The sequence below is a fragment of the Lathyrus oleraceus genome, chromosome 5 (assembly GCF_024323335.1).
Source record: "Lathyrus oleraceus cultivar Zhongwan6 chromosome 5, CAAS_Psat_ZW6_1.0, whole genome shotgun sequence".
In the NCBI taxonomy this organism is placed as follows: domain Eukaryota; kingdom Viridiplantae; phylum Streptophyta; class Magnoliopsida; order Fabales; family Fabaceae; genus Lathyrus; species Lathyrus oleraceus.
In genome coordinates this window covers 61,915,521-61,940,041 of record NC_066583.1, presented here as the reverse complement: position 1 = coordinate 61,940,041, position 24,521 = coordinate 61,915,521, and the positions used below count along the sequence as shown (strand labels likewise).

Genomic DNA, 24,521 nt, shown 5'->3' with positions numbered 1-24,521 from the left:
TTAAGTATTTGAGAAGGACTAAGGACTCTTTCTTGATATATGGAGGTCAGGAAGAGCTTGCTGTAATTGGATACATCGATGCTAGCTTCCAGACAGATAAGGATGACTTTAGATCGCAATCTGGTTATATGTTTTACTTAAGCGTTGGCGTTGTGAGCTGGAAAAGTTCAAAGCAATATATAGTTGCTGATTCTACAATCGAGGCCGAGTATATTGCTGCCTCAAGTGAAGCAAAGGAAGTTGTTTGGATCAAAAAGTTCATTAGTGAACTTGGCATAGTTCCTAGCATTGTGGATCCCATTGGTCTCTATTGTGATAACAATGGTGCTATCGCATAAGCTAAGGAGCCTAGATCTCACCAACAATCCAAACACATACTTAGGTGTTATCACCTCATTCGAGAGATAATAGATATAGAAGATATGAAAAATATGCAGAGTACCTACACTTGACAATATTGCTGACCCACTGATAAAGCCTCTTGTGCAGCAGAAGCATGATGGCCATACTAGATCTATGGGCATTAGGGGTATGCCTGATTGGCTCTAGTGCTAGTGGGAGATTGTTGGTGTAAGCCCTAGAGGCCAATACTTTTGGTACTTATATCAAATTATTTATTAATAATAAAAGGCTTTTTCTTTATTATGTTTGTTTAATAAAGTCCCTAGAATAGCTAGTCCGTTTAATGTATCAAGTGTGACTTAATCATGAGATCTCATTAAACATAAGGACATTATTCTTAAAGTATATGTAGTTGAGCTTTGTTGTGAAGAGGGATAACATTAAAGCATTAAGACTATTATGTATATAGACTGATGATCACATCTCATGGATCATGGATAAGAAGTTATCAAGTCTTAAACATAAGTATGAATATTGAGAGTAATATTTATACTTGATTGACCCGCTATGAGAATACTATATAGAATGTTATGCTAAGTGTCATAAGTTATTCTCATGGTGATAATGGTGTATACCACCCATTGACCTGAAACCACTATGTACCCTAGATGTAGAGTCGAGTTCCTTATTGCTGATCAAACATTGTCCGTAATTGGATGACTATAAAGACAATTGATGGGTACTCCACGAAGCATGCTGAGGGACATGAGTGACCTAGATGGAATTTGCCCATCCTGCGTAACAGGATAAATGTCTACGGGCCCAATATTGAACTGGACAAGGATGACACGGTTTATGCCTTGTGTTCAATATAGACATAAGGGCAAAAGGGTAATTATACACATAAGTATTATCACAAAAGGATTTGTCAAATCACATGACATTTTCGTGTCTTCGGTAGTAGTGATGTGTTGCTAGATACCACTCACTGTTTATTATGTTAAATACGTGATTTAATATAATTGCTAATGTCACGAAAACCTACAGGGTCACACACAAAAGGACGGATTGATGAGAGATAGAGTAACTAAGGAACACCGTAAGGTACGGTGCACTTAAGTGAATTGTAGAACATCGTAAGGTACGGTGTACTTAAGTAGAATACGAAATATGGTAAGGTACCACACGCTTAAATGATTTTGGCATATCATAAGATATGGCCCACATACACTTAAGTGGACTTTTTAGCTTGCAACCCACACAAGTGGCTCTATAAATAGAACCCTTGTGCAGAGGCATTTGTACAGTTGCAATTTTGTTTCTCTCTCTCTCTCACTCAAAGCCTTCATTCGTAGCAGCTAGCACTGAGATTGAAGGAATCCGTTCATGTGGACTGAGTAGAGGCGTTGTAACCATTCAACGTTTCTGATTGCTCAGTAGATCTGCATCTAAGGTTTCAATCGCCACAAAAGGTAACGATTCTATCACTGATCATGCCCATTAGTAAGGATCACTAAAGGAGATTTTTTTAAAATTCCGCTGCATTTTGGATTGCTCTTCTCCTTCAATATCATCCTAACCCAACAACAACAAATATATAGATATCCAAAATAGTAGGATAATGCATATGCCAGACAATAAAGGAAAGTGATAAATAATATAAAACAAAGTGAGTAAAGCGTAAAGGTAAACACCTAAATAAACGAAGAAACCAAACAAAACTAGGCTCGACTCCTTTAAGAAACTAGGTTACAATCCCCAGCAGAGTCGCCAACGGAACCTAGCAGAAATATACCCGAATGCATCGCACGCTCGAAGGTACAACAGAGTCGCCATCGAACTTTATTTATTCTCGAAGGAAAGGGAAAACATCAATAAAACCCAGGGGAAAGAGAAAATGGATAACGAAGTCGGTTATCTAAGGGGGAGGTATTAACATCCCTCACATCTGTTGTACTCAACGTGAACCGTTTTGATTATTCTAGGCTAGAATAGGTGTTATCTAAGGATTACTTGCGAAAGAATAAAGGGAATGGGAAAGAAGAATATATAAAGTGCTCTGAGAGGATTAAGGCCCTCATGGCTCCGTATCCTTATAGTGCAACAAGGGATTCAGAGATCTGTAGTTCATAGAACTAATGGTGGGAGATGAAATAAGAGTGATAAAGGTATGGTTTGAACCAAAGGATAATATGGTTTGCACCCCAAAAGGTATGGAATATGAACTAGAGAGTAAAACAGACATGAACCATATGTGGGGGGCCCGAGGCATGATACCACTATATAGAAGAGCCGATAACAAAGGGAATTAAGTGCTTGGTAATAAGCCAAACAACTCTCGATTCAAAGGCAGACACTGGATGGAGCTCAATGCAATTGTATATTTGGCTCAAAAAGAGAATATATCACATGGAATGAATGAATATAGAAGATTTTGAATGAATGTAGCAAAAAGTGAATAATGGAAATGAATGGAGTGATATAGAATAATAACCCAAGTAGAAAGAATTGAAAGCTTGGGTAAAAGTGACTGAAAAGGTATAATTTGGAACCATGGGTAAGGGTATTATTGGAACCCATAGAGGAAATGGTGTTTGAAACCAAGAGTAAAGGTGGCATGAACCAATAATTGGGGGCCCTGAGACATAGTACCACTATATATGGATGGGCTGAAAACAAAGAGAATTAAGTGTTTGGCATCAAGGCAAACATCTCTTGGTACAAAGGTGGACAATTGTCCTAAAAGGGTATATGTGGAATCCTAAAGAGATATAGTGTTTGGTTCCAAAGAAAGGCAGTAAGTCACTGATATGAATGGTTCTGACTGAAGATAGATGATCGGTCATGACAAATATGAGTGATTCCCTAAGGCAGAAGAAAGAATAATTATGCTTTCCAAGGGTTCGAAGCCTTGTGCCTACATATTCTCATTGTGCAATGAGAAATTCAGAGCTCCATAGTTCGTGGAACTATGAAAACAAAGAAAGATTGATTTGATGGAAGTGATGAAAAGTATAACTTGAGCCAAAATACAATGGTAGCATGGGAACCCATAAAGGTAAATGAACTTTGAACCAAAGAGTAAAGGTGTCATGAACCAATATATGGGGGGGCCTAAGGCATGGTACCACTATATTGGAAGGTCAAAAAACAAAGAGAATTAAGTGTTTGACGATGAGACAAACAACTCTTGGTTCACAAGGTGGATAGTGATAAATTTCCCTAAAATGATATGTATGGGACCCAAATGAATATGGTGTTTGGTCCAAGGAAACAATATATCACTGCAGGGGAACAAGCAGTATGAAACCAAAGGAGAATGGCGTATTGAATCCATGAAGGAATAAACTCTGAATCAAAGAGTAAACATGAATATACCAATATGTGGGGGGCCTAAGGCATGGTACCATTAGATTAGAAGGGCCGAAAACAAAGACAATTAAATGTTTAGCAATAAGCCAAACAACTCTTGGTTCACAAGATGGGCACTTGAATTATCCTAAAAGGATATGTATGTACTCCAAAGGGATAAGGTACTTGGTTTCCAAAGATAAGTCTGTAAATCACTGATGAGGGATAATAATGATTGATGAACAAGAAAGAATAAATATGCGTGCTCGTGGAGGATCTTAATCCTCATGCCTACGTATTCTCACCATGTAATGAGAAAGTCAGAGCTCTGTAGTTCTTGGAACTAATGCAGAACAAATACAATAAGAGACTGCTAAGGAAAAAGATATGGTAATGAAAGATGAAGAAGACTTGACAGTCATCGAATGTGAACCACACTAAAGTCTATGAACAAAGGCGAATGCTTTGAGTAGATAGGGACTACGCCCCATACGCAAAGTTACTCTAGACAATGGTAGGAGAAACTCCATCTCATCATTATTCGTTACTTAAGGCTCATGGTATGTGATATTCATCATGACTAACAAGCTACTGAAGAAGAACCTCCTTGCTGAGGAAGAAGAAGACGTGACAATCATTTGATTCGCGTTGTATTAAAGTCTACAAAAGAAGATGAATGGTTTGAATAGCTAGGTCCTACGCCCCGTATGCAAAGTCACTCTAAACAAGGGTAGGAGGAACTCCATCTCATCATTCTTCGTTGCTTAAGACTTATGGCATGCAACTAGAATCAAGATTGACAATTGTTAAACTTTGTTGTGCTTGAGAAGTAGTCCATTATGTTTGCTATGCTTGACTTGTATTAGCTTTGAAGTCTTGAACTTGGATTTGAATCTTGAGGTCTTGAGCTCCTGAGATCCAACATATCCAATACAACTTGAATACAAGGGACTTGCCTTATCAAGTGATCAATGATCTTTTGATCACTTGAATATGCTTGGGGAATTGAGCATAATGCGAAGGATTTGGTTGATCAAAGTGAATTTGATCAACACTAATCAATATGAAAAGATAAGTTAATTTATGTATAAACTAATGGATGCATTAGTCAGCCTAAACCAAATGGTTCTATGCAAAACCTTAGACTAAGGGAGCATAAAAATCAATCAATTAACAAAATTCACATGAAGGACAAATGACCAATGTCTAATCAAAACCTTGATATAAGGGATCATGCATTTCAAGTTTTAAAACCCTAAGTACTAAAGTTAATGGCACAATTATGAATCAAAATCTAGTTGATAACTAAACAAACCTATTTATCTAATTAGAACTACCACTAATCAATTAAAAAATGTAATATTTCTAATTATATTCTAATAATTAAAAAATATAATTATCATTAATCTAACTAAAATTTTAAAATCTAACCAAGCTCTAAAAACTAATTAATCTAATTAATTTCTAAAATCTAATCAAGTTCTAAAATCAATTTCTAATCACAACCTAAAATAATAGGGAAAACAATTAACTAAGTGAATAAGAAATTAAAGGAGTTGTAGGCCCAGACTTGGGGATACAGTGTAGAAAGAAGCTCAATCAGATGGGCCCAGCGTTGTTGGCCCAATGATTAGGCCTGAGGTGAGTTGGGGGTGTACTGCAGGAATCAATGTGCATCAAGGAAATGCCATTGGCTTGCGTGAAGAGAGGCCCAAACCAAATTTATGAGGGGGAACTCAGTCCAATGCAAAGGGTGGAGAAGCCATTCAACATCCAATTCACTCACGTTTTCACGTGTTTCACAAGGTCAAACAAATCCAGTTTAAACTTTAATTTTCCCTCCACCTAAACAAAACCATTTTTCATTTTTATAATTGTTGTTAATAGAGTCAATGCATATGTTGTCGAGTCTTTAAGTGTGGATTCATGTTGTTTATTGAGTCTCCCTTTTTCTTGAGCCATAACAACAAATGTTGACTTTGAAAATCATTGCATGATTAGAAAGTATTAGTCTACATATGAAATTGATGATGGATTGTAGAGACTTGGGAAAATCTTACAAAATCGATATCGTTTTAACACCTTAAGTCTCCTGAATATGGAAGCCGATTTGAGTACTTATTATGTCATAGCCTTGAATATTCATCCTTTAGTAGTCCTTAAGTAGTTTATTTAGCAATCAACACCATCCTAAACACACATTACACAAGAAGTCAATGTAAATTAGTGTATGATCTTAGGCTTAAAAGAGAAAAAAGAAAGAAAAAAATGAATGAAAAAGAGTGTTCCTTCTAAGTTAGGTGACCCTCTCTCGGTCATTTAATCCAACGGTGCAAACCTCTTTAGTTGTTAATATTTGAGCTAAAGTGCAAGAAAAAGAAAAAAAAAATAACGAGATCATAGTCACTAACAAATTATCTTGCTATGAGTGTGAAAGGATAACATGCTTAAGGAGTGTGAATGTTACACACAGAAGACTCTGCCTAAAGATACTATATTTAATTTTTTTATACTTTCTTAATTAGCAGAAAATTGTTTAGAAAATACTTGTTGATAAGGTAAAATATATAGACTCGCACTTTAGAAGACACAATAAATTTTATCTCATATAACATGATAATATATCGTAACCATATTCATGAGTTCCATCCTTTTGATTTATATATTATTCTACTTATATACAACTCAAATTAACAAAATTTTAGAAAAATCATCCAAAATTTGAAAAAATAAATTGCTTTTATTAAAATTACATGTTAAATGTATTTTAATTTGTCTATATTTCATTAATTTTAAGAATCAAAATAAAATCATGTATGGAAATTTAATTATCTTTTTTATTGCCATGAGATGTTTTATGAATTAGGTTATACATATATCTCAACCAATTAATTATCCTTACATAAAAAATATTTCCCTTTCTATTGCTTTGGGAGTTTCATTAATTCTCTTTAAGATATAATATTTTCTCTAATATTGATCCGAACAACATACCTTGAATTTTTTTTACCAAAATACCTCAAATTTTAAAAAAAATCCCCAAAATAATCCTGATTTCAAAAAAAATCTCAATCTACCCCACTTTTAAGAAAAGGCGCCATACCAATTGGCGTCTCCTCTTAAACTTAGAGAGGGGGCATCAATTAGATTGACTAGGGCTCCATGTGTTGCCAATCCAATTGGCGCCCATGTGCAAAGCTTAAAGGGAGACGCCAATTGGATTGACACCTTTGTGTGTTTTGTGATTTTTTTTTGAAAAAAAGTCTATGTGATAGATAAATTTGAAATCAGACCAATTCGTATTAATATTAATTTCCGTTTACACAAAAAAGACTAATGTTGATGATCAGGATCACCTAACCGACCTACGGTCTCACATCCCCTAGCTACCCAAACCCATGGCCCTAACCCACGTTGATGATTCACCCCAGGTGTTTGAGTATCTGAGGGCCCAAGAACATCACTACCAACTGCAGGAATCGCCTGTTGAGATAGTCAGATAAATCAGCATAGTCCCGTGTATGCATCGAAGGTGTACCGCCATAGCTGAGTTCATAACCCATGCCAGAGTAGTTAGGTTGTGTTTGAGTTGTGGCAGGGCGACCGAGACAATTGAAGGGAGACATTGGTGTGAATGATGCGTCGAGGAAAGGTTGAAAAGATTGTTGTGGTGTTTGGTAGACATATGGTTGTTGAAGGTTTCAGTTTTGAGATGTTTGGGCTTCTTAGCTATGGTAGGAGGAGGGACGGTTTGTGTTAAATGATCGTTGAGTGTTTTGGCTAAGGCGGCTTTGGCAGGTTGATGTGTTGGGTGCAAAGCGACGTTGGGTCTCTAGATGATGATCTAGTTGTTGGTGGTGGTACGGGGTATGCTCTTGGTATTGTAGTTAGGTGAATGGCATGTTAGGGTTGTATGTTTGTGGAACGAAAAGTTTGACAGATATGGGATTGTGAGTACCCGGTCTGACAATGTTGTTAGGGGTTAGATGTTGAGGCCTCTGGTGTGTAAGTTTCCTGGCGTGGGTCATATAGGTACATATCATCGACGATGAACTCAAAACCAACGGATCTGTACCAAGCCATATAATTATGACTTGGTTTTTCTTCAGTTGGCATCATAGCGTCAGTTAAGACATGGTCATGACGGTGCTTCCATTTACGACACTCAGATCTAGCGAAGCTTTGCCACGGATTAAAGTTCCATTGGTCATTAACTTTGCGTAGATGCCATTCTCCTAGGGTTGCTGGGGGATCTGGGATATGTTGAAGCATATCGAACTGCAACTTTACACGATCATTATTATGTATCTCCGCAGTGGTGAATCTTATGATCGGTGTGCATGCATTCCAAACGACTGCGTCTTGTTCGTTGATTTCATGGTCATGATCCAAATTTAGATATGGACGCCAAATGAACTGAAATGTGAACATATGTTAGATTATAAATTTGGTAGAAGAAACTAAAAAATTATTACAAAATAGTTAGGTTAATAGCCATGCATTTGCCGGTCGAAGGTGATCCAAGAGATTGTGATATCGGGTAATACAGTGTCTAGGACATTTGTTATAACTCATACCACGCGCCGACCATCTGCACCATAAAGGTAAAAATATTATTTAGAGATAATAACCGGTAAAGTAAGTAAATATAGTCCATTTTTAAGAACTTACTTTTGTGCATACGGGAATGTGAATGGGTTGTTGTTGACGGGCGTTAGGGATGGTAGTCTGGACCAACCCCATGCTTGGAGCAAAACAGCATATCCAGAAAAGCTAGATGTGTCTTTGTGTGAATTTTTACACAAAGAGCTATAAAGATAAGCCAGACAAGCGGATCCCCAACTGTAACTTCCTATTCTATCTACATGTCTTAGTAAAGGTAAATACATAACATGCATACTAGAACCACTACCTTCGGGAAATAAAAATGAACCAATTAAAAGAATAATGTAAACCTATTTTTTATTATTCGATCCTCTTCGGTCGAATTCTCATCTAATTGTAAGTTGTTATAATATGCCTTAAGGCGTGAAAGGTCCATGCAAATTGAATTCGCATTGTTGGTTTTACCATTTACCGCCTTACCTTTGATAGGTCGTCCCAATAGCATGTAGACGTCTTCTAACGTCACGGTACACTCACCGGTTGGAAACCAGAATGTGTGTGTCTCGAGACGCCATCTTTCACATAATACAAGAATGAATTTATTATCCACCGACCAAAACATTATTTTGCTTATATGCCCAAAACCGATGAGTTCGACATACAGTTGAATCATCGGGTCCATGTGTACATATTCGTGGACCCGAGTTCGAAACCTTGAAACATCCTGTAAAAGAAACAACAAAACACGTTACTTTATAAAAGATAAACGAAAAATTAAGTATCGTTATTAAAAGGTATTCTATACAAATAACAAAAGAATTAAACGCTTACATAAGTTGCTATATTTGCAACGGTTCCTCTGTGTGATTCACCCATTGTGAGGATAAACATTTTGTCGAAGATGAAAAAGGTTGTTGCAAATGAAAGAGGTTGTTGCAGATGAAAGAGTTGATATTGTTGAGGAAGAAGTGAGTGTTGGTGTGGGAAAAATATGAGAGTTTGATGCTTATTTATAAGGTGTGGCATGCAAAAGTGTGGAAGCTTGGAAAGTTGTGATTGCATGTGCTAGCCAAATGAATTAGCACCCATGTGCATTTGCTACATGCTAGCGCCAATCAAATTGGCGCCTCCCCTAGGCTCATGCATGCTACATCTTGACCTAGTCTGGCACATGTATGACTCTGCATGCTTGGCTACGAGGTCTGCATGCAAGACACGGTGTCGCCAATTGGACTGGCGCCCATGTGTAGGCATTACAAGCTAGTGCCAATTGGATTGGCGCTAGGGCTTGCATGTTTGACACGTGGCTTCCCTCTGACTTTCATGCTTGATACATCACTTCCGTCTAGCTTGCATGTTTGACACATCACTTCTGACTTGCTTGCATGTTTGACAAATCACTTCTGTCTAGCTTTGCATCTTTGACAAATCACTTACCTATTTAAGTGTCTTACTATCTACATCCAACAACCAACACAAATTCATCTACACCCAAACATTAATTTTCATCTGCACAAGAAATATTACAATGTCATCTTCACCAAAATATAGGATCAATGTTCACTGCAATAGTGAGACATATGAGTCTGAGTTATACTGGTTTTGTTTTCGAAACATCGATACCATCCGACTTACGATCAAGAGAAATTCAAATTTCTTGCATTTGAAAAAACGAATTGAATCCTGCATAGGATCTGGTATTGTGTCAAAGATCACGTATCAAAATCCAATTATTTTTTAGAACAGTCAATGCAAAATTTTCCCGCTAAAGGTACGAGATGATGAAGATGTTGAATATATGTTTGTTAGTCACGAACATTATGGTTCAACTCTATTGAGTTGTATATTACTCTTCAATCAAGTATACCATCTCAACAATCTCAGTTAACTAATCAAGTTGAATCTGATGAATTTGATTCAGAAAACTCAGATGACGCCGACCTAGAAGCAGAAGCAGAAGTCAATGTCGTTGATGAAGAATAAGAAGAGATCGAGACATATATCGATCATATGTTGAACAACAACATTGAAGATGATGATCAACCAGCGTCATTACCTCCAAGTCATGTATATAATCTGCCTGAATATATGACAAACATGGATTTGAATGACGATGAAACATCCAACAGTGTTTTTTATAACCTGTATCCACGATCAGAAGGTGAGTTAAAGGTGGGAGACATGTTCCGCACTAAAGAAGAATGTGTGCGAGCAATCAAAAAATTTCACATGAATAACTCTGCTGATTCCACTGTGAAGCGCACTGATTCGAGAAGATATGTCATCGAATGTCGCAACATCCTTTGTAAGTTTCAGTTGGATGCGTCTCACAAAAAGAAAAGCGACTCTTGGGAGATAGCTTCAATAGACCCACCTCACAGTTGCATTGCAACTAACATTGAACAAGATCACCGTAAATTAAGTGCTGCATTGATATGTCAAGACATTTCGCCGCTTGTTAACAAAGACCCATCAGTGAAGGTGAGTATAATAATATCTCATATAAGAACAAGATATAATTATACTCCATCTTACAAGAAAGCGTGGATTGTGAGGACAAAGGTTGTTGAACAGGTATTCGACAACTGGGAGGATTCATACAAAGAATTGCCACGGTTTTTATGGGCCCTAAAAACATACGTACCAAGAACTATTGTAATTATGGAGACATTTCCAGCATTTACGCCAGACGGAACCTGTGTTGCTGGAAATAGAATCTTTCACCTCCTCTTTTGGGCGTTTGATCCGTGCATCAAAGGTTTTTCATTCTGCTAACCTATTATTAAAATTGATGGAACATGGTTATACGACAAATACAAGGGTACTTTGCTTATGACGGTTTCACAAGACGACAACAACAATGTCTTTCTCATTTCCTTTGCTCTGATTGAAGGTGAAACTGCTGGTGGTTGGGGTTTCTTTCTTCGACATCTCAGAACACATGTGGCTCCAAAATCCAATCTCTGTTTGATTTATGATAGACATGCTTCCATTGAGAGTGCTTACAATAACCATGACAACGAATGGCATGATCCTCCTTCTACCCATGTCTATTGCATTAGACATATCGCACAAAACTTCATGCGTGCAATCAAAGATAAGAACCTTCTCAAAAAAGTGGTGAATGCTGGGTATGCTCTAACTCAATCGTCATTTCAATATTACCGTGATGAAATTAGACTGTCTAATGCAAATGCAGGAATATGGGTGGATAACATACCAGTAGAGCAGTGGACAAGGGCATTTGGCGGAGGTTGTCGATGGGGCCACATGACAATAAACTTTGTGGAATGCATGGACGACGTATTCAAAGGCATTAGAAATCTACCAATAACCGCTTTGGTCAAAACAACCTATTATAAGTTGGCTTCTACCTTCGCAACCAGAGGTGAAAGATGGAGTGTAGTGTTAATGTAGGGTCAAGTATTCAGTGAATGTTATATAAAAGTGATGAAAGAGGAGAGTATCAAAGCTAGCACACACGGGATAATAATCTTTGAGCGTCATAGGCAAAGTTTCAGCGTACATGAAAATAATGGACCACAATGAGGGGAGGCCAAATTTATCCTATGCTATCAAACTAAACAGAAGTTGGTGCGACTGTGGAAAGTTCCAGGCCTTCCGTATTCCTTGCTCCTATCTCATTGCGGCATGCGCACATACTCTCCAGGATGCTTAAAGCCATCTATCTGATGTTTACAAGGCCATTACCGTCATGAATATGTATAACAAAAGCTTCTCAATGATACCAATGGAGGAATACTGGCCTCCATATGAAGGTGACATAGTTTGGCACAACGAGGAGATGCGAAGAAAGAAAAAAGGACATCCAAACAACACGCGTATTAGAACAAAAATAAATACGACTGATAAAATGATTAGACTATGTAGTATATATTGTCAACCAGGACACAATAAGAATAACTGTCCCAATCTAGGAGCAACATCTGCATCATAAGATAGTATCTCCTTTTAAATTTTGTAACCTTGGATTTTTATATATCATTATCTTTTTGTTACAATAAGGTCAACAACAAACATCACTACAACATAAGCAAACTTAATACAGAACATTCCTAATTGATTACAACAATCAAATTAATGTCATCTCGTCCAAACATCATTTCTCTAGCATCCTTATCAGTTTTGACTCGTACCCAACCAAATATACTATCGAGCCTATCAATAATTCTATTTGTTCCCCCTTCTGGTATTTTTCCATCTAACCAACAAACCAACTCCCTCTTCAGTTGATCGAAACTAGTGATGTTCCAGAAGAGCATCAACATCAAAGGTTTGTCTCTCGAATAAACCACATTTCCATAGCGACGACGAACACCAAACATGTTTGCAAAATGATGAAATGAGATATGGAAAAATGATTCACACAACACCTTTATCTATAACACAAAAAATTGCACTTTACACTGAGGCGTCAGACCAATTGGCGCCTCCTCTTCAAACTAACACATGGGCGCCAATTGGATTGGGCAGCACCATATGCTATAGCCAATCCAATTGGCGCCTCCTCTCTAACTTTAGGAGCTAGCGCCAATTGGTCTGACGCCTCCTCTAAAAGGTGGGGTAAAAGTGGGGTAGATTGGGAATTGTTTTGAAATCAGGGTTATTTTGTTTTTTTATTTAAAAATAGGGGTACTTTGGTAAAAAATTCACATACCTTTACCCTAAAATTTTAATAACAACTATTCATCTATGTATTTTCTATGCGATAATGGTTCTTCTCTCTCTTTCTCAACATATATATGGGCTTATGTATCTTATAATAGTATTTTTTTTAATAAATGAATTATGAAACTGTAGTGTAGTTAGTTATGATTGGAGGACAATATGTTTTCTTAATAAAAAAGCATATTCACAAAGTATAATTCTTTTATTAATCGAAAAAATCATTAACATTTTTTCTATTACTACCACTATTGATTTAGGAAAGAATATAAATACCATTAATCGAAAAAATCATTAACATTTTTTCATTAACAAGTTTAATGTGATTGCGCTAGAAAGAAAAATGACGAAAAACAGGATGAGTAAGTTAGACTTGATTATAATAATATGATTCAGATTGGTTTGCATATGAATATTTGAATGTTTGAATGCAATTGTTTTTCATAAGTCTTGACATCAGATGCTGCAGTTTTCAAAAGTTTTTTCATATGCGTAGCAACATTGCTTGAGGACAAGCAAATGTTTAAGTATGAGGGAGTTTGATAATACTGGAATTTATATCATTTTCCGACTCAATACACATGCATTTTTATCCATTTTTACATCCATTTTATGTTTGTATGTAGTGTTATGTTGGTGTTTTGATTGTGTTGCAAAGATTTCCCATTTGGAGTTGGCGTGAGATAAAATGAAACAAAATTGGCCTAAAAATGGAGAAAGGGACACATAAGTATGAAGCATTCAAAAATGAGCGTTTTTAGCTTGTGGCATTCACCACAGGGGCATGACGCTTGCTATGGCCCTCTCACTTTCCACGTCACCCACGCTGAACTCATGGAAAATGCCATGAGGCAATGATGAGCGCCATGGACTTCGTGCCCAGATTTTTAGCAACTGCATGAAATGAGTTTCTTCCACTTCCCATACTTTTCTCTCACTTCCTTAGCACGAATTCTGGACGTTTTCTACTAGTTGAAGCACTATAATAGGTTTAATTTTTAGGTTTTAGGAATCCAAGTTCCTTAGTGTGAAGTAGTCAGATAAATCACTTATTGTAAAAGTGGTTAATTGCTCACATTGAGTAATAAGCACATCATAGTTGTTTGTACTTAGATCATTCATTGTTTAAACTTACCGTCAATTTAATTCCAGAAGTTTTCATTCAAGTTTTTTGATTTTTAATTTCCGCACTATGTTTATTTTTCGTAAGCACTTTCTGCTTTAATTTTCTGTACTTATTTATTTTAAGTTTTTAATATTGCAATTGTTATTTTTAATTGTTCTGTCCATTCCTATTGTTATTGTTTTTAGTTTCTAACTGCTACATATCCTTGCCATCTAATATATATATATATATATATATATATATATATATATATATATATATATATATATATTATATATATATATATATATATATATATATATATATATATATATATATATATATATATATATATATATATATATATATATATATATTGCATTGCTACTATTTGTATTCATTATTACTATCTTATCCATGTGTCTTTTTTGCATGCATAATAATAATAATAATAATAATAATAATAATGAGTTTTGTTTCAATTATGTCCCATTAAAATTCTTAGAGTCCGAATGTGAGGACCATCATTCTGACGAAATTCAATAAATCAAATTTGTGTATAATTTCAATATTATTTTAATTTTTCGGTTCTGATTTTTCAAGTGCTGGTCAACAACGCGACAGTGTGAGATCGGTCACCCAATCGTAAAAATTGGATTTAATTTCTAAAAATAGTGACAACGTTTTAGTCATTAGTTATGATTTATTAGTTTTAAAAAAATATTTCAAAGTTGTAATCTGTGGAACAACAACATGACTTTTACGATTTCGAAACATAACACAGGTTAGGTGAAAGTGAGTAGTGTTTTTAAATTAATAATTTATTTCGAAAAAATATTTTAAAAAACAAAATAAACGCCAAAGATTTATTGAGTCTTAGAAAAATGATTGGAAATTACATTTTGATCTCATTTTTATTAATATTTTTTTAAACAAGCTTTATTTTATATTTTAATTCAACTTCTCATTCAAAATCTGATTAGCCTTGGAGTTACAAAGAACAATAGACAATGAAAAGAGTGACTATCGTTTATAGTGTTAATTTGGTTGACTTGATTCAACTTAGATTTTTGAGTGTGTTTCTTACCTTTGAGCACTATTGTTCTCTTTGTTCCAAATGTACCCTTTGTAAACTTGTACTCCACTTTTTTATTTATATGATTTCGTCTTTGTTATTTAGAGAAACTGCATGCGTATTATCTATAGATAGTAACTAAAAGATTATCTTGGATTGAAAATTAAAAATGACTATTATTTGTGTTCAAAAACTATACAAAAACTGTGTGATAAATTATTGAAAAGAAAGAGAAAAAGCCAAAATGCATGGACCTTTTCGGATGTAATCTTTTTTACACAAGTTTTTAAAGTGGAAATAATCATATCCTAAATGCTTCTCCATATTTCACTATATTGTATGAGTTTAACTCATTCCACAAAACCCAGCTACTATACCGTGCATTCATTGTTTTAATCACTCTTTGATATTTAATTTAGTGTCAAGACAATCTTATGAATATATTTGATATTTGATTTTGTGGATTGGTTATATATATATATATATATATATATATATATATATATATATATATATATATATATATATATATATGGATTAAATGAGAATACTGATCAGAAGCAAAGTTGTACAAATTAAAGTGACAGAGAAAAGCATAAGATTCCACTATAGGATAAATATAAATTATATCAAGGACAAAATAAATGAAACTTTTGGGTTATATAGATGGGTCGTTTTATTTGGGTATAATATGATGGTATGTGGGGTAGGTGTAGAGGTTTTTGACAAGTGTGAAATTTTTTGTACTGCTTTCTTTAATTACATTGGTTTCATTTCATGTATGTCACATGGGCCATGCAGCCACTTCCTTGTATTTTTGTATGTACATATATTTTTTTAAGTAAAACAATATTATTTTACACTTACCATTAAAATCAAGATTGATTGTAATTTATCTAAGGCTAGGTAACTTTTTTTAGCATTAGGAAATTAAAGTGATGTATGAGTGATTTATATATGTATTGCATTTTAAATTTTATATAGAAATTGTAGTTTAATTAGTAGTATTTGAGTGTGAATGTTACATACAGAAGACTCTGCCAAAAAAAATATTATTATATTAAATTTTTTTATATTTTTTAATTAGCAAAAAATTGTTTAGAAAAAATTTGTTGATAAAGTAAAATATACACTCATTGGAAGACACAGTAAATTTTATCTCATGTTATATAATATAGGGTAATCATATTCAGTATTCCGTCCTTTTGATTTATATATTATTCTACTTGTATACAACTCAAACTAACAAAATTTTAGAAAAATCATCAGAAATTTGGAAAAATAATTTTTTTAATGAAAATTACATGTTAAATGATTTAATTTGTTTATATTTCATTAATTTTAAGAATCAAAATAAAATTATGTATGAAAATTTAATTATCTTTTTTATTGTCATGAGATGTTTTATGAATTAGGTTTACATATATCTCAACCGATTAAATATCCTTACATAAAAAATATTTACCTTTCTATTATTTCGGAAGTTTTATTAATTCTCTTTAAGATCTGAGATTTTCTCCCAACATGATACCTTTATCCTAAATTTTTAATAAGGACAACTATTCATCTATATATTTTCTCTCTCTTTCTCAACGTATATGGGCTTATGTATCTTGTAATAGTAATATTTTTTATAATAAATGAATTATGAAACTGTAGTGTAGTTAATTATGATTTGAGGACAATATATTTTCTTAATAAAAAAGCATACTCAGAGTATGATTCTTTTATTAATCGAAAAAATCATTAACATTTTTTCTATTACTACCACCACTGGTTTAGGACAGAATATAAATACTATGTGCTGGAACATGTTTAGGGTTAAACGTGCCTTAGCCTCCGTTACCCTCTAAAAGTAATACCAAAATTTTATCTAGGGTTTCAAATAAAGTCTAGAACACTACCCATACCCACTCTCAGAGAGAGGCGGTGAAAAAAGAATCGCGTGAGATCAACGCGCGAATACTTTTTTTTACCCTTCTATCTAGGGTTTCCTCGCCGTCCACAACACAAAGTCCATTATAAATTGTTAGTGATAAGAGCCGCACATACCGACACGTGGGAGTTTTTCATTGGATCTAATCTTCTCTCTCTTTCTACATAGACATGGTGTTTCCCTTTTCTCTCTTTTTTCTATTATTTTCTTTCTTTTTTCTAATTTTATATTTCATTTATTACAAAATATTACAAAATACAAACACATCTTCTTACAAGATAAAAATTCTCTCTCATCTATATCTTCACTCACTCTCTCTCTCTTTCTCTCTCTATACCGAAAGAATCGAAAGCCCTCTCTTTTCTCTCTAGGGTTTCTGCATATTTCGCCCTCAAATTATGCCGGCGGTGTAGCGAATCACAGCTCCGAGCTGAGCTTTATTGCTTCTCTGGCGAATGGTCTTTCATTCGGTGTTATTTTCATGGGAAGCCGTTGAGAATCGGTTAAGCAGCTGGAAGAGATCGTGTACGGTGATCCACAGGTGAGTTCGCGTGTGCCTTCTTCTTTAGATCAATCGTTTTCGCTTTCTGTTCATAATTTGGTGATTGATTCCGTGGTGATCGGGAACTTGTTCTCTGATAAATCTCTGAGATTTTGGTTTGATAATATTAAGCTCACTGTACTGTTTACGGTGTGTCCACTTCAGCTTTTACTTTGCATTTTTCCTTTTTTTTCTCTCTTCTGCTTTATTGCTACCGTTTCATGCTCTTTTTTTTTCAAATTCTTTTCTTCTCTCGTTTTCTATACTTGTTAATTCGAACCGAGTTAATTAATTTTTTCCTATTGATGAGAGAGAAATTCACTTTGAACGGTGAACCCTAGGATATTAATTGGCTTCTTGGATATTTGTGCATCGTTTCATCATCTGGTTTCTCAGCTCCTTATTACATGCGATTTTTGCGGTTAGTTTCTCGCCACGCATCAATTCTTAAAATTCGATGATATTTTTGCTATAAGATGACCATTTTCTCCTCTAGTAAAACCCTAATCTTTGCTTGGTTTTGTTAACTGTCTCTATCGTTGAACTAATCATAATGGTTGGCATGGTTACTCGTTATTGCAGTTGCGTTACAATTGTTCTATTATTAACTTTGAGAGTTTTTTTGGTTGGTTTTATTATATTAGACCTAGGGTTTAGGAACTTTCATAAAGTTTAGTTTTGTCATTTTATGTGATTAATAACTGTGTTTTGAGTTTTCATTGCTTCTATATTGCTTTATCTTGGACTTTGACTTTGTTGACCTTGTCTTTCATTTCCACATGTTACTAAATTTGCATGAACCCTAATAGTTTTCTTCAAAGCTTGATTAAGATGTTATCATGTTACTAGTGTTTTATTTACATTGGCACATGCCTGCAACTATTTGTTTGACTAAAAATAATAATTTGACTTGAGCGTTTGACATTTTGACCAATTGTTTACATTTTGAACTTTAATTTGAGTTTAATATTTGTGTAAATAGGAAGCATATTGGTGCTTCTAGCTGCTGTTACTTGTGCTGTGCAGATGTGCATGCACAGTAGTGGAGAATTATTTGCCAGGTGATTCTAATATTGTCAGAGTTCATGGGATCGTCATATATCGAGATCGACTCAATCACTATTGATCTTGCCAGTTCTATTAGTAAGAGGGATGCGGGAAAATGTGAACATTTCTCAATACGGTAAGTGTTGAGGCCACATATATTTTTTTAAAAACATATTATACTTCTGTTAGTTTATAGTATAGAATCAGTACAGTGTAGTTTATAGTATAGAGTTCCTTATAGTTTATCTTCGTTAATCCTTAACATAGTATACCTTATAGTACTATCTTGTAGCTGATGTCTATTGTTGATTACACTGCCTGAATTAGAGGAGCTCCTACTATATTTTTATCCACTGTAAGACAATACTGTAATGTGTATGTTTTATGCTTGAAGTTGGAACCCTTTCAGTTTTTATTGCATGCAATTATGACTTATCAAGAGAAACCTGGTTGTTTTGGTGCCTTGTCTGGCTGTATAGTTTTATGTTTTCCCTAAATTCTTTTGTAATTTGTGCTGGAGTATCTATGCTACTCTCTCACATTTCTTTTTTTGAATATATTCAATTTCTTTTGCTGTAAAGAAAAAAAGAGAAAATAGTTGGTTGGTTGATGCATAAATTTAGAAAGTTCTGGATATTGTCCGAATTATGTTAAGAAGGGTTCGGTTATGTAATTAATTTAGGAGGGGTTGATATGCCATACTTTCTCTTTGGAATAAAACTAAAGATTAGAGTATTTTAAGTGGAATGATAAACTGTCTCTTGATTTCCTTTCAGAATCTTTAACACTATCTTAATTATTGTTAGTGCAGTGAATATGTCTCGGAAGTTCGAAAAAAAGACTGGAAACTTTGTTGGCCATTTCCAATAGACGAGTCTGAAAAGCAACCATCATTTCCACCATTAGACGTCCCAAAACACCGTAGTCCAAACTCTCAAATAGAAAATGCTGCCAAAGACTTTCCTAAAGATAACCAAGCAGACAATAATTGCTGTATTACTGGATGCAGATCTGATACCAACTGTAGTAATACAGCTCTCAAACCTTGTATTCAGAAAGATCCAATGTCTAGCATTATTGTGAGAAGAGATATTGATCTTAATACCAAACTGAGTGGTTTCGATGGCTGTCTATCAATTAGTATTGAGAAAGAAAAGAAAGTCGGAGTTGAACTCAATAGAAGAACCGGTAATGTCAATATCAGTTATATAAGAGTATCTTGTTTATTGTTTTAAGTAGATGGTTTAATTTTGTTTATTTCCTTCAGACCTTGAGAACGGATTGGAGGATAATCTCAATCACCAAGTAGAAAATGTTTTATCCCCAAAAGTTTATCCAAGCTTTGCACAAGAAGAGCACACAACTAAAAGAGGTAGTTTCAACTGAATAGGATATTTAAATGTAAAACATCAGTACTCTTATTTTATTTTATTTGGAATTATTGGAATGACAAGTTTGTATTAATTATAGTAATTATGTTCTTGATTTCAAAAAGTTCAATTCAGCTAAAAGTTTTTTTTTATTGGGACAGGCTGTGAAAGTAATGGAGTTTCTAATGTTCAGTTTTCTAACAATCTTACATACACGGATAAGAATTCTGCTGAGGTTTGTAATGGAGGAACACCTTCTGCAGATCAAAGACAGAAAGAATTAGTAGCAACAGCCGTGGAGGCAGATGATAAATGTGATCACACAACTGGACCACCTATTGAATCATTTGCTTGTAATCAAGAAGTGCCTGCAGGAAGTACAGACAATATGGCTGAAGATGATTTTCAGGATAATCATTCAGAAAAGTCCATGGGTGTGTCTCGTAGGAGACCTAGGAAGGTGCGTTTGATGACTGACTTGTTGCGTGAAAATGCTGAATCAAAGACAGAAAAAACTGCTATACAAGAATCCCCATTCTATGGCATTTCCAATACTTCTGTAGCTTCACAGGCACACTTAGTTTTTCCAGGAAAGGTGGATTTTCAAGGAGATCTGACTTTAACAAATATGGGTCAGAGTAGAAAAAGGAAAATTGTCCTAGATGAAGTACGGAGTACGGAAAATATGCATTTTCAGAGGGATGGATTTGAAGCTCAAAATTTAGAGGGGAATGCAAAAACAACTGTTACGCTTTTCAATAAGAAGTCCAATTCCAAAGGTGTACTAGCAGGAACAGGTTCACAGGTTGCTGAGAAAGGCAACTGGTGTAAATCTGAACCTGAAAGAAGCCATAATGTGGGTAAGAAGAAGAACAAAAGGAATAAAGTTGTAGACAATTACTTGATTCCTGAGCCACAAGGACAGAGAAGACAAAATGAGGACACCGTGTATACTACAGATAATGCATTTGGATCTAAAACTATTTCTTCTAGATTAACTCCTTCCGTGTTTACAAAGAAAGGGATGGATAATTTTCCTCTCCACACCCTAAGAATAGAAAATGAGTTCAATCCATCCAAAGAAAAAGGGAAAATGCTGCAAACCGATGAAGAACTTAATTCTTTTTCCTGCTACAGAAATGACATGATTGTCAGAGATTCATTTGCATATTCAGGCATAAAAATTAGGTCTAATGTGCCTGCAGATGTTCCAATTCCTTCGGTCCAAGGGGTGATGAATGGAAAAGGACTGGAGGAGGGGTTGCATCTTTCTTTAAACAATCATATGTCAGAACATGGTTACAACAAAAAATGCATCCATCAAATAGAAAATCGCCTTCCCTTCTCATTGCCTTTTCAAGAGAGCACTTCAAGAGTGCCTAATCTTAATAGAAAAGACAGTGAAACCAATGTTTTTGGAGGACCAAGCATTCCTTTCATGCACACAACAAATACTAATTCTGGAAAGGGAAATCACTATGAAGTAAGTTGCGTAAAAAGTCATCAGAGAATATTTTTCATGATTAGTTGAATAAGTATGCCTCTTGGATAATGATGAAATCATTTATATGACCAGCTAATGGTATTCTGTAATTTTTAATTTGTGTGAGCATTTCCCACTGACCAGAGTCTAGTGTTTTAATCAGTATTGCAGTTCTATAGATTTTCTATTTGAATCATTTTGACTTCTTTAAACATGTTTCTGGGAAGATCATGATTTCTTTTTTGCAGGAAATTACTGGTGCAAGAGATACAGGAAAAACTGTTGAAGCTGCGGAACAGCTAGGTATTAATAAAACATACAATGAGCAAGCAGCTGAGGTGTCTGAGCAGGGAACACTAGATGATATACCCATGGAAATTGTGGAACTCATGGCAAAGAATCAGTATGAGAGGTGTCTTCCTGACGTAGAAAATAGATGCTCAATATTTGAAAAATCCTCTAACAGTAGGAATGCACAGATGACATCTGGTACTGCTGTTTACGGCAAAGGGAAGATGAACTTGTTAAAAGAAGGGCAGAAGGAGAAATCAAAGGGAAGACCTAAGAAAAATAACATGGTCATAAGAGGAGAGAATGTGAAACCTTGCAAAAGAAAGCCAAATCATTACTTTTCTCCATTCAATGGAAGTAATTTGGGAGTGAATAATCCGTATCCACCGCAACCATCCTTTGGATTCGAAGTTCCGCAGTCCCAAAAGAAGCTATCGAATGAATTCCAGTTTTCGCCTATGATTTCTAACCAGCTTGGTAGTGCACGAAATATCAAGTTTAATGGGAATCTTGAAGAGCGTGCACCCTCTAGTGCTACTTTGCAAGCCCTGGGAGGATGTAGCTTACACAAGAATATATTACAGCAGGATAATGAAGCTTCTCGCATTTGGGCATCCTTGGCCTCGAATCGCACTTCCTTAGGGTATGATGTATCACAAAAGGTTGCTTCTCAACCTAGTAGTAATAGCAACATGGACATAACTTCACTCCGATCTGGTGCAGTACATATGCAGAACTCGGGGAGGGATATTGATCTTAACTACACAAATATCAATGCTACATGCCAAGACAAGCAAGGTAGTAGGAATACAGGTGCTGGAGTCTTCAGCAGGATGAATGGAGAATACTCATTTCCTTGCAAGCATAATGGAATAGAGCCTCATCAAAATTTGAGGGGATCTTTGGATTTGTATTCTAATGAGACAATACCTGCCATGCATTTACTTAGCCTTATGGATGCCGGAATGCAGTCGCGTACACCCTTCAATGTTGGTGTTAATGCCCAAATGCTCAATAGACCCTCTTATCCTGGTGATTGCAATACCAAGATGGAGATAAGTTCTAAGGCCAATGGTACCCTGAAAAGGCAGTCATCTGATTATTACAACAGAAGCTACTTATCGGATAAATCCCATGGCTGTTTAATTGGCTCTCAAACCTTTGGCGGGTCTTCGTCAGCTCAGCATGGAAAGAAGTTTACAAAAGATGCGGGATCCAATGATCAAAACTCAACAAAGTTTGGAAAGAAAGAAAAGATGAGGAGTTCCAACGCACCCCTGCAGAGTAGATTTCTTAAGCAGTGTAGCTTGTCTTATAACGAAACAAAAACTTCCCAGCAACACAGATTGGAAGCTCACGGTACTCATACCTCTGTGCAATTAAAGATCACACCCGGTGTCTCATGTACAGTGAACAGAAATCCAGCTGAGTTCACCATTCCGGAAACAGGGAATGTCTATATGATCAGAGGAGAGGATCTCAAATTTTTTAATAGTATTCCCCAAAACAAACATTTTTTCCCTATTCCATGTGGACACAAGCAGCAGAGGAGTTTAAAAGGAACTAAAATGAAAGAACATTCACAACATTGAAGTCCTCCTTTATTCAGTGATTTGGTAGCTCTTTAGAATCTTCTGAGTTTTACTGTTAAGCTACGAATTTGCAATTCAGTATTTCTTTGATAAACCTTGTTTTTTCTGTCTTTCTCAAATATTTCAGTAGGCCGAGTCTTTAATGCAATGCAAGAATAGCAAATGATTTTCATCTCAGTTTAGAAGGTGATCTTTGACTTGGAATCTGAAATTGATTGACTCGGGAAGGAGTTAGCGAGATGCCACGGTGAAAGCTGAATAGAAAGACAATCATGCAACTAACCTGTTGTATTTAGGAAAAGTTACGTGCTTCATATGTAATGTTGGGTGTTGTAAAATTTATGGGGGGAGCCTATCTATAGCCCCTTAATATTTTAATGTTGTAAGATGTCATAAAGTTTATGGGGAAAACTCAAAATAGTCCCGTATAGACTTAATATACTATGGTTACAATTCATACAAGTGCCTCTACTAAGGCAAAAGATCCTGTATGTTGCTGCGATGTAAGTTTTTCCCACAAAACCTGGAAGGAAAATAATGTATGTCTCTGACAAAAATTTACAAAAGGATTCGGAAGAATGTGGTTCATCTCTTTCAACCTCTAACTTACGTGGTTTCTACCAAAGACTGAATTAAATGCTGGTTGTACTTTTAAAAAATGTACATGCAGAGTTTGGTGCATTTCTTTCTTTGTAAAATTATTTCATAACAAATAACATGGCTAAACCTATAACATAAGGATACTATTAATATCGGGGCTAAAGCAGATTTTCCCTATTTGCTCATTGCATTTTTATTAATTCTCCTGTGTGCGTGACAAAATTACGAGCTACTCTGGGTGATGCTAAAAAGGAAGTTCTATATACTAGAAGATATCATACCTGACTTTTATTTCTAAAGAAAAATTATGCCGACCACTTAATTGCCATTGAAAATAATGTTGGTGATGATACATATTAGAGTGAAAGAAAGGAAGAAGAGAAAATAGAGAGAGAGAAGAGAGAGAAAGTAGATCTGAATTCTGTTATTGTATTGATTCTATTTGTTATATATTTCTGTTACAGTGAATAGGATATATATAAGTATCCTAACCTGTG

The 24,521-nt window shown here is 35.2% G+C and overlaps 1 protein-coding gene across 2 annotated transcripts; it reads left to right on the top strand.

Moving 5' to 3' along the window:
* The first annotated feature begins 17,351 nt into the window (after window positions 1-17,351).
* On the top strand, window positions 17,352-24,029 carry LOC127084692 (protein EMBRYONIC FLOWER 1). 2 transcript variants are annotated; one of them, XM_051025187.1, is made up of 7 exons: window positions 17,352-17,641; window positions 18,624-18,824; window positions 19,500-19,876; window positions 19,956-20,060; window positions 20,220-21,541; window positions 21,790-23,448; window positions 23,552-24,029. In XM_051025187.1, exons 2-6 carry the CDS (start codon window positions 18,727-18,729, stop codon window positions 23,422-23,424), a joined length of 3,537 nt encoding a protein of 1,178 aa, XP_050881144.1. In that variant the 5' UTR covers window positions 17,352-17,641; window positions 18,624-18,726; the 3' UTR covers window positions 23,425-23,448; window positions 23,552-24,029. The 2 variants fall into 2 exon arrangements, with proteins under 2 accessions (XP_050881144.1, XP_050881145.1); XM_051025188.1 differs by having other exon boundaries at window positions 19,495-19,876.
* Window positions 24,030-24,521: the final 492 nt, after the last annotated feature.

What these genes read in the sequence shown, in the direction of transcription:
- LOC127084692 (XM_051025187.1), top strand. Translation starts at nt 18,727, where the DNA reads ATGGGATCGTCATATATCGAGATCGACTCAATCACTATTGATCTTGCC. An exon ending in TGAACTCAATAGAAGAACCG is followed by an intron (nt 19,877 to 19,955) that starts GTAATGTCAATA and finishes TATTTCCTTCAG; the next exon opens with ACCTTGAGAACGGATTGGAG. An exon ending in AGAGCACACAACTAAAAGAG is followed by an intron (nt 20,061 to 20,219) that starts GTAGTTTCAACT and finishes TTATTGGGACAG; the next exon opens with GCTGTGAAAGTAATGGAGTT.